We start from the raw sequence: 10,620 nt of genomic DNA on the forward strand, positions 1-10,620 counted from the left end.
AAGTCAGCCTGTCCTTTGAAGCTTTTAAGTCAAGCACTGACTTCTCCTCTCCAGCTATTAAAATCCTAGTTGGCATTTTCTGCCAATATAAGGCTGTTTCGTGGATACTGAAAATCTGCTCTTCAGTGTGACCCACCTTCAAGAATTATCTCAGCTAGATCTTCTAGACATCTGGCTATTTCACTTTGCACTTCACCGTTAAACAGACAACTTCTTTCCTTAAAACTCATGAACCAAGCTCTGCTAGCTTTAAATGTTTCCTCTGCAGCTTCCTCCATTCTCTCAGCCTTCACAGAACTGAAAAGAGTGAGAGCCTTGCTCTGGGTAGGCTTTGGCTTCAGGGAGTGTGGGCCTGGCCTGATCTCTCCAGTCCACTAAGACTCTATTAGCAATACAGCTGCTTCTCTTTCTTATCATCTGTATGTTCACTGCAGCAGCACTTATTTCTTCAACAACTTTATCTTTGTATTCACACCTTGGCTAGCTGAAGCAAGAGGCCTAGTTTTTGGCCTATCTTGGATTTCAACATACTTTCCTCACTAAGCTTAATCATTTCTAACTTGTGATTTAAAGTGAGAGACAGGCAACTATTCTTTCACTTGAACACTTAAAAGAGATCATTATGGGGTTATTAAACGGCCTAATTTCAATATTATAGTGTCTTAGGGAATAGTGAGGCCCTGAGGAGAAAAAAAAAGAAATGGCAACAGCAGTGAGTGGGGCAGTCAGAAAACACACATTGATCAGTTAAGTTTGCTCTCTCTGTGGGCACAGTTCATGGTGCCCCAAAACAACTGTAATAGTAGTAAATCACAGATCACTATAACAAATACAGTAATAATGAGAAAATTTGAAATACGGAAAGAATTACTAAGATGTGACACAGAGACATGCAAGTGAGCAAATGTTTTTAGAAAAACAGCACCTACAGACTTGGTGCAGGGTTGCCACAAACCCTCAATTTGTTGAAAAAAAAAAAAAATCATTATCTACAGAGCTCAATAAAGTGAAACACAATAAAATCAAGGCATGCCTGTATTATGAGAATGATGATATACCTGTTGGTTTTGCAAAAATAAGATTGAATAGACTGAACACTTTAATACAGAACAAACAATTAATACGAAGGGTCAAAATCTGGCAAACAATCACTTTTCTAACAATTCAGGGTTTTTACTACAAATATGAAACATTCTGGGCATATAACATCATATATGGTACCATTAAGGGAAAGCAACATGCATTTTTAAAAGAGATGGAAGAGTTAACACTATTTGCTGGTTGGTATTTCAGTAACAATCTATTCATATTAACATAATAAAAAAACAGGTAAGTAAACAATGTCTTCGGTGTTATTAACAATGAGTGATAAAATTTAAAGATTTTTAAAATTTTTATGTTCTTTATGTTTAGCCATATTTTCCAAGTCTCCTACAAAAAGAAAGTTTCTTTTATAATCACATAAAAATCCAACTGCATTTTTTTAAATAAATAACCTGTAGTAACTCATTTAGCAAACAGATGTTGCTTCCAAGCTTTTTGGTATCGTCACTACATCATTTTATCATGAAATCTTCTGTAATCCTCCTGCTCTTTCCAGCCTTTTTTCAAGTTAAGTTTACATTAATTTGAAAATTTCAGAAGACTTCTAATCTGGAATTTTGCAAAATTAGGCATGAGAAGTATTAAAAGTCACTTTCATTTCATAGCTAACAGTGTCATAAAACAAATTCAAAGTTACACTTTGCCAATCATATAAATGTTTCATCTTATAAACAGAGTAACAAAAATTCAGTTATCTCAACATTGGATACAAGGTGAAAGTGAAAGTTGCTCAGCTGTGTCCAACTCTTTGTGACTATGGACTACAGTCCACCAGGCTCCTCTGTCCATGGAATTCTCCAGGTAAGAATACTGGAGTGGTTAGCAATTTCCTTCTCCAAGGCATCTCGCCCACCCAGGGGTCAAACCCAGGTGTCCTGCACTGCAGGAAGATTTCTTTACCATCTGAGCCACCAAGAAGACACAGGGTATCCACTTATAAATACCTAATTTAAACATGAGGTCTGAAATATCTAACGTAATCACAAAGTCCGACAGGACTGAGTTTGAATCTTGTCTCTGACATCGGTCACCTGTTATGACCCTGGCAAAGTTACTTAATCATACTAACCCTCAGTCTCCTCATCTGTGAAAAGAGAATGCTACCTACCGATAAGTGTTTGTATGTAAAATGTGAGTTGTGTGTAAAATGTTTAGTGAAGGACATGCCCATACATCAAGCCCTCAATAAATGTTAGTTATTTCAATAGAGAACAGTTTTCGAGTTAGTACATAAACATCATTTATACCTCATCCTGATTATAATTTTACACAGAAAAGAAAAAAAAAAAGCACTAAGAAGCACACTGAAAATATGTCTTCCACGATTCCACATAGACTGAGATTCTGCAATTCCTGAATCACCACTATTGTACGATAAGTGTATGCAGGTACTAAATGCATAAGCCCGAAGAATGAGAACTTAATAAAACATGCCGGTATATATCAAGTGATAAATCAATAAACACATGTATTACTAGGTTGAGTCACTAAAATTTGAACCCAAAAGGATGTATGGATGTAGACAGAAATTTACACACTAGGACCACCTGTCCAAAAAAAGTCATTCTTAATCTCAGCAGTTTCACTTGACTGTTTCCAAAGGAGTCTCCTGTGGCAATGATCTTTCCTTCACTCACAGTACATAATAGAAACAGCCGAAACACAATGAAAGGAAAATTATTTGTAATTAGGATACCTAGGTTTAAATCTTTCTTATTAGGTGTGAAACCTGGACAAACTTAAACTAAAATAACTACCAATAACTTCCACATCTATAAAAGATAATACCTACCTACTCCACAGGGCTTTTAGTAAGATCAAATGTGAAGGCATGTAACTATGCTTTGTAAACTGTTAAGTATAACATGAAAATATCATTACAGCTGAGGTTCTTAATAAAAGACTTCTTTAAAAAATAATACATTGATCCCCTCCACTCATTACATATATGGACAATATCATATTTTCTACCACTAATTATTGCATACCACGACAGTCCTCAACGATCTTCATCTAAAATCACCAAGAGTCACAATCTGAAAGGCTCAAAGACGCTTATCACATCCCCACATAAGATACCTCAAGCATAAATGTATCTTCACTGATAATCAAAACAAGAAACAAATTAGTAAGTTCATCTATACACTCACTCAATATTCGACAGACTCTAGGAACATAAAATTGCTTAAAAACAACCTAACTACTTTCACTGAATAAAGCAAATGCATGTCAACAGCCACAGATGTTCAGTTGTGTCTTCTCTTCTGTATTCTGCTTACGAGTCAGCTGGTGTCAAAGCACACGCACCCACCAGGCAAACACACACACACACACACACACACACACACACACACACAAACTCTGCTTATCGGTGTCAGGGGCTGAGCACAAAATAAACTGCACCCAAACAAAAGGAGTCTCTTCAGAGCCTTCCTGCTTCGAATAACCTCGCTGGGCCTGCTCCTTCCTCGTCTGTAAACAAATTACCGGTGGGGGGCACGCAAGCAAGAGGGCGAGGGCTTCAGATAGGGGTCACTCGGCCGTCACCTGGCGAGGTGTTTTTCGCGAAGTTTCAGAGTCAACAAAGAAGTTTCGTCGGGAAGGGGTCGGGCCGCTGGAACGGCCGGGCGAAGCAACGTTAAAAGACAGACAAAACCCAGTGTGGCGGGGTGGGGGGGAGAAGGACGTAGAAAACGCCCCTCAGACTTCGAGCCGCGACGACGGCGCCGTCGCCCCCCGGGGCCGACGGGACGGAGTGGGGGGGTGGGTCGGGGAGCCACGCCGGCCACCGCAGCCCGACGCCCCCGGCCCACGACCCGCGCGGGCGCGCGGGGAACGGCTGGAGGCGCCGACGGGTCCCCCTCAGGCTCCCCGCCGCCCCTCGCGCCCCGCTCCTCCGCGGAGCAAACGGCCCGGGTGCCGGCCCCGCCACGGTCCCGCCCGCTCGCGACGCTGTCATCGCGAGCCCCTGACCCGAGCGGAGGCGCCCCCCGCCCACTCCGCCACCTCACGCGCCGCCCGGGCCCCGCCGCCCTCCTCGAGCGCCGCACGGAACCGGCACGGGCCCGACCCGACCGCGGGAGCCGCAAGCACAGGGCGCGGGCGCTGCCGTCTTACCTTCCTCCGCGGTGTCCATCTTGTCTGGGGGGGCGGCGGTGACGCAGCCGCGAGGCTCCAGCGGCCGCGGCCGGAGCCTTCCGGCCGGGGCGGGGAAGGGGGAGGGAAGGGGAGGAAGGAGGAGGGAGCGGAGCCGGGCCCGGGCAGGTGCGTGTGCTCAGGTGCGAGAGAGGAAGAGAGAGAGGGGGGAGAGGGAGAGGGAGAGAGGCTGACAGAAAGCGGGCGAGAGAGGGGAGGGGGAGGGGCGGGGAGAGCGGAGGGGCGAGGCCTGGGCGGGGCGTGCAGGCGGAAGGGGCGGGGCGACTCCGCGACGTGTGTTGTCACTTCCGGCAGCGCCGCTGTGCGCATACTCAGTGGGCGATGGCCGCGGGGGCGTTGCGGGACATTCCCTCCCCACCCCCCGACTCCCTCCACAGGCCGCGGGGTGACCACTGTCGTGGGCCGCGGGCCACTTGGGCTTTGTCCAGAGGGCTGCGCGGCCGGCGAGGCTGAAACCTTAGAAGGAGCTGAACTCTAATGACACCGAGGTGGGGGCGGGGAGGCGGCGACAGAGAAGGCACGGAGCCAAGGGAGGAGGGCAGCGGGAGCGAGCCCTGCACCCGCCGCCGCACCGCGGTGCACCACACAGGCGGGCCTCGGGGCTGAAGAGCTATCTGGGCGCCTGTGAAAAGACGAGTTCTGCACCCGGCTCCACTCCCCTCTTCCTGCCCGATACTCCGTCGGTCCAGGAATAGGCACTTTTGTTCCGCACCTGTGGGCAGTTCTGATGCACGTTTTGAGGAAGTGCTAAAATGTCATTAGTATGAGAAAGGCAAGTCCTAACTTTACCGACATCCCTCCCCCAGGAGACTTCTTCATTTGACTGGAAGGACCGCTTCAATAAACTGCTTAGGCTGGAGGCTGTAACATCCGCCTCTAAGGGAAATTGGTTATTAAGGGGGCTTCCATGGTGGCTCAGATGGTATAGCGTCTGCCTGCAATGCAGGAGACATGGGTTAGATCCCTGGGTTCGGAATATCCCCTGCAGAAGGAAATGGCAACCCATTCCAATACTCTTGCCTGGAAAATTCCATGGACAGAGGAGCCTGGTGGGCTACAGTCTATGGGGTCGCAAAGAGTCGGACACGACTGAGCGACTTCACTCACTTTGTTATTAAGTGTCACAGCCATCAGCAATTTCTGACCTCCAAATACGAATCCCAAACTGCAATCCACTGGATGTTGCTACCCCAACCCCGCCTTTGATTGCTCAGGAGCTGGGGGAAATGCAAGGTGAATAAGGAAACGGAGTTGACCCCCCCGCCCCCCATAGCTGAGGTGCAAGTGAAAGGAATGAATTCAGTGAGCCCAGAGGGTTGCATCTTCCTATACCTGGAATGCTAAATTCCTTAACTTGATAACCTGATCTTTGATGTTCAGACCGTGAGTTCCCTTGGTTGTAAACTTGTATATAGCCTGACTTCCCCACCTGCGTCCTTGGAGCAGTTTTCTCGAGTCCTAAACATTCCCATCAGGTAACTATTTTCAGGTTGTGATTACATCCTTTTAGTTGACACGTTGTGCACAGGGCTTGATACATTGAGCTGTGGATGTTTACCTGGCCAGAGGTGAATTGCTTCTGCCTGATGAAAGACAGCCCTGCCTGGATCAGCACACACTTTTCCTGACTGTAATTCCTGCTTTTTACTCTAAAGGAAGAACTGTCACACAACATTGTAAATCAACCATACTCCAATTTAAAAGAAAAAAAAACCTATTTAGAAAATACAAGTTATGTCACCATCTTTGAATTGCCTGAGTAGAACTAGAGATATAGGTAATCCTAAGAAAATATATTTCAAAGACTATATAAATGAATTGCAAAAATAAGAATGCTAGCAATACTTTTTCTATCTGTGAGAGTGAAGGAATTGGGAAGATCCCCGCTTCCTGTAAGCCTCATCAATCAGAATGAGACTTAGATTAAAGATAATGGAGGACTTCCAGAAAAACAGAAGCCTTTGAAGACTAATGCCATTGATTTTTCCAGTCACTCATGTTGCCCAAGGTGGGAAAGAATTCAAATTCTTGACGCAATAATGGAGGCCCACTAATTTCAAGGGCTGACCTTGAGAATTGAACATATTTAAACTTTTCCTTAAATATGTTTGGACTATATTGTCTCCCAAGAAATTGTATCTGAAGGAGGCTCATACCTCAGTCCCCACTCCTCCCACCCAACATGTGGAGCAGGCACGTCCACTCTAAGGCCTGTGGCAGGGCACGTCTCACTCAGCTCAGACTAGGGGCGCAGTTCACCACCACCAGTTCAGACCCAGTCTCAGGTGTCATAAAGCAAAAGGGGGTAGGATTCTGAGATGTAGACTTTGAGATTTACTGAGGGACGTGCTAGCGGTCTGTCAGAGCAGGTATGTGAACCTCCGGGCAGTAGAACAGGGTTAGAATTGGAGGAATGTATGTGGTGTGGGTGGAGGGCTCCCTGCCTTTGTCTTTACGTCTTTCTGTGGTGCTCTAAGGAAAGTTACTTCAAGAATTAAGCACTGCCCCAATGTTTTTTCATTCAGCCTTTGGAGTTTAAAGATAAGAGTAATCAACTAACATCTGCTGAGTCCTTACTATGTGTCAGGCAGTGGTCCTTACAACAGGGCCTTGGAAATAAAGTCACTCAGCTAGCGGATGCAGTTAACCGTTGACAGGAACCCAACTAAGCCCGCAGACAAAAGGGAGGAGTGTACTGTTGACATGAACAAACTGTGACAAGTGTAGTGGTCCAGTGGGCCTCTGGAACTGCTGGAACTAGAGTCTTCCCTCTGCCCACACCCCTCAGCTCTGCTTCGTTCTGTACATCAGCTTCTTGTGGTCAGACCAGCTTCCTCCACGTGGCTGGGGACTGATAGCTCTCAAGGCCATATCTTCAGCTTCTCCATCAGACAGGCTGAGGGTGACGCTCTCCAGCCCCAAGTCAGTAATTCTCAGGGAAGGACAGTTAATTGGTCCAGCGAGGTGCACATCCCTGAACCCAATGATGAGGGTCTGTAAGAATATGTACGCTGCCATTGAACTCGGTTGCTAAAGTGCAGAAAAAGCATTTCCCAGGAGAAAAGGAGCCCAAAACTATAGAGAGGTGTTATAGTTAGAATTCTCATTGTTTTCAAACAAGTACACCAAGATTGTAAAAAAATATTTTAATTTGCCACACTTTTATCCAAGGAAACCAATTAGAATTCATACAGAATTTTACCCTGGGAAAAGTTATTTTAGTCAAAAGAGACACTTAAAGGTATAGCATATATGTGGTTCTAGCCTGAGTGTGTGTGTGTGTGTGTGTGTGTGTGCATGTGCGTGTGTATGTGTGTGTCTGTGTTACTCTGCCATGAGAATACTATAGTAATTCTGGGTTTCCATATAGCAATAAAATGAGCAACAGAGCTTGTGTGGGAAGACAACAGTATAAATTTTTGAGCACTAACTCTAACACACTAACAATAACAATAATTAACCCTAATCCCTGTTATGAATGAACATTAGTAGCAATTTGTGAAGAAAATATTATACCCATTTTATAGATGAGGAAACTGAGACTCACAATTGGTAAGTAACTTGCTTTTGGCCATATGTAGAAGAGGAACCAAAATTAAAGCACAGGTCTTTCTGACTCCAAACCTCTGATTTTTAAACCACACCTGTTTCCCATTAACAGCCATACTCTTAACACTACCATTACACTCTCAACTTTTTACTGTGAGCCCATGTTTATAGAGAACCCAAGACTTTGCAACAGTTACACAGAATTGCTGCTGATACAGCAATTAAGCAAAATGCCTTGCTATAAGCTTAGCATTATTAACATCTACAAATTATTGAAGACATTATCTTAACATTAAACTCACCTTCCTTCCTGTTCTCTTTTTCCTCTTATTTCATCCATTTTTCTATTCCATTTCTCTTCCTTTCCTGTGATGAGATACAACAGTAAAGTGGGCAAGAACATGGGTGCTGAAGGGAGAGGCACGCAGGTGGCAGAAAGAGGGGAAGACTGGTGGGGTTGGACAATTTTTTACATTGAATAATGACCATCAGATTTTCCATTGTTAGAGAAAATACTAACGTGGAAAAGGAGAAGGCTAGGAAGAACCCTGAGTCTTGGTCTGGAACTATAGGTATCATTAGGAACTCATTTTAAAACATATAAACAGATATAAAAATATATACAGTTGACCTCTGAACAATGTAGGGGGTTAGAGGCATGGACACACCCCCTCCACCCAGTCCAAAAGCTGACTATAACTTTACAGTGAGCCTTCATATCTGTGGTCCCACATCCTTGGCGTCAACCAACCTCGGATCATGTAATACTATAGTACATATTTATTGAAAAAGTCCAAGCGAACCCATGCAGTTCAAAGCCATGTTGTTCAAAGCTCAACTGCATATGTATGTCTACAAATATAACATGTAATACATATCAGACATTAAGTACGTATACTGGTAAATATATATTAGGTAATGTTATATATGTGTTATATATATTTCTTAGGTCTGTCCCCTGAGAGGATTTCCATGCAGTGATGTCCCAGTAGCTATGAGCACACTGAAAATACAGACTTTGGTCTCTAATACCATGTCCCACTAAAAGGAACCAAGACTGTATGATACCATAATGATAGACATATGTCATTATCCATTTGCTCAAACCCACAGAGTGAAGTGTAACGCAAGTCATGGACTTGAGGTGATTATGATGTGTCAATTCTAGCAAATGTAGCAAAGATATCATGGGAGAATGTTGATAGCGGGGGTGGGGGGGGCAACTATACAGGGAAGCCTGGTGTGCTAAAGTTCATGGGGTCACAAAGAGTCGAACGTAACTTAGTGACAGAATGACAACAACAAGCATGGGTACGTGGAAATCTGTGTACCTTCCTCTCCCTTTCTCTGTGAACCTTGCTGCTGCTTCAGTTGTGTCCAGCTCTGTGCGACCCCATGGACAGCAGCCCCCCAGGCTCCTCCGTCCACAGGATTCTCCAGGCAAGAATACTGGAGTGGGTTGCCATTTCCTGGAAACCCACTCTGGAAATGCTTTACTCAGAAAATAAATTGCTGTAGACAAAGTCAGCCACATAACAAGTCACTCTTAGATGCTTGAGCGCTTTCCTGAAGGAGACAAAGAGGCAGGTTTCAGCCGTCGGTACCATCGTGAGCACCCTGGGTCCTTAAACTGCTCTAAAAAAATAAAGGTCAAAATTTTACAAAAAAAAGATTTATATGGGGAAAAAAGAGGAACCAAGACTCTGAGGAAATGTCAAATTTTAGGGCTAGGGCAGGAAAACCAAAGACAAGCCTAGAACATTGTGAACAAGCTAAGGAAGTGCTCAAAAATTGGCAGGGTTATGCTAAAAGGATATAGAAACTGGCCCAAAGAGGCTCCCACTTGCCATGCTGGGGACAATTTGAACATGAAAATACGTACTACAGTAACAGATTATAACCTATTGAATAAAACAAGAATCCATGAGCTCATTGTGATATAAACCAGTAGGGAGAGAAAAAACTTCTTCCTCTGCAGTATAACGCCACCCAGTAAGTGTAAAAAGGAATAATACAAACAGAAAAACCACTTTCCAACCTGACGGTGGTTCAGACTGGAGTTGTCAATAAAGGTTAAGAATGGGTAAAGTTTCAATGAGGAAGAGCATTTTAGCATATTACTGCAACATTTCCCAATCATTAAAAAGAAAAATAATAGCTTTACAGTGACTATACCAAACATAACTAGATGATCAAGGTTGCAGTCATCAGCTATGGGAAAGACTGACATAATGAGAAAATCAAAGTTTATCAGGAATGCATGCCTGAGTCTGAGAATAAGGACACATCCAATGGAATTGGGTTGAGTGCCAGTCTACAGGCTTGTATTCTCTTAAACTCTCAAGGACATGATAGACAGAATGACTGAGGAGCAGTTCCAGATTGGAGGAGGCAGAAGACACATGACAACTAACCACAATGTATGAAAATCCTGGACCTGAAGACCAGAAAAGACATTTTCAAGACAAGTAGCAAAACTGAAATTCTAATAGGTTCTTTGAATGATAGCGTTGTATCAGTGCTGATTTCTCGATCTCTTGAGGGGTCCTCATTTAGAGAAATGCACATATTTAGGGGTGATGTAGAATCAGGTCTGAAGCTTGTAGTCAAATGGTTCAGAAAAAGACTAAATGTGTGTTTGTGTGTGCAAGTGTGAGAAAGAGAGAGAAATGTTAAAAGCTGGTGAATCTGGGTGAAGGAATATGGGAGCTTTTTTGGACTGTACTTGCAACTCTTCTGTGAGTCTGAAATTCTTCTGACATCATTTTTTAAATGAAAGTTGCTAAGTTCTGATAGAACTGTGAAGTAGTG

The 10,620-nt window shown here is 44.1% G+C and overlaps 1 protein-coding gene across 4 annotated transcripts in view; it reads right to left on the minus strand.

Moving 5' to 3' along the window:
* The window catches only part of MARCHF6 (membrane associated ring-CH-type finger 6), an 86,970-nt gene extending 82,489 nt beyond the window's left edge, over positions 1 to 4,481 (minus strand). The window contains exon 1 of one of the 4 annotated variants that reach the window (XM_061393875.1): positions 4,222 to 4,481. In XM_061393875.1, the coding sequence (XP_061249859.1) occupies positions 4,222 to 4,240 (19 nt within the window). In that variant the 5' untranslated portion in view covers positions 4,241 to 4,481. Of the gene's footprint in view, positions 1 to 3,591; positions 3,911 to 4,221 lie in introns of those variants that run through there. The other 3 variants (XM_061393872.1, XM_061393874.1, XM_061393873.1) reach the window with 3 other exon arrangements.
* Positions 4,482 to 10,620: the final 6,139 nt, after the last annotated feature.

Source organism: Bos javanicus, chromosome 20 (assembly GCF_032452875.1).
Source record: "Bos javanicus breed banteng chromosome 20, ARS-OSU_banteng_1.0, whole genome shotgun sequence".
Lineage (NCBI taxonomy): Eukaryota > Metazoa > Chordata > Mammalia > Artiodactyla > Bovidae > Bos > Bos javanicus.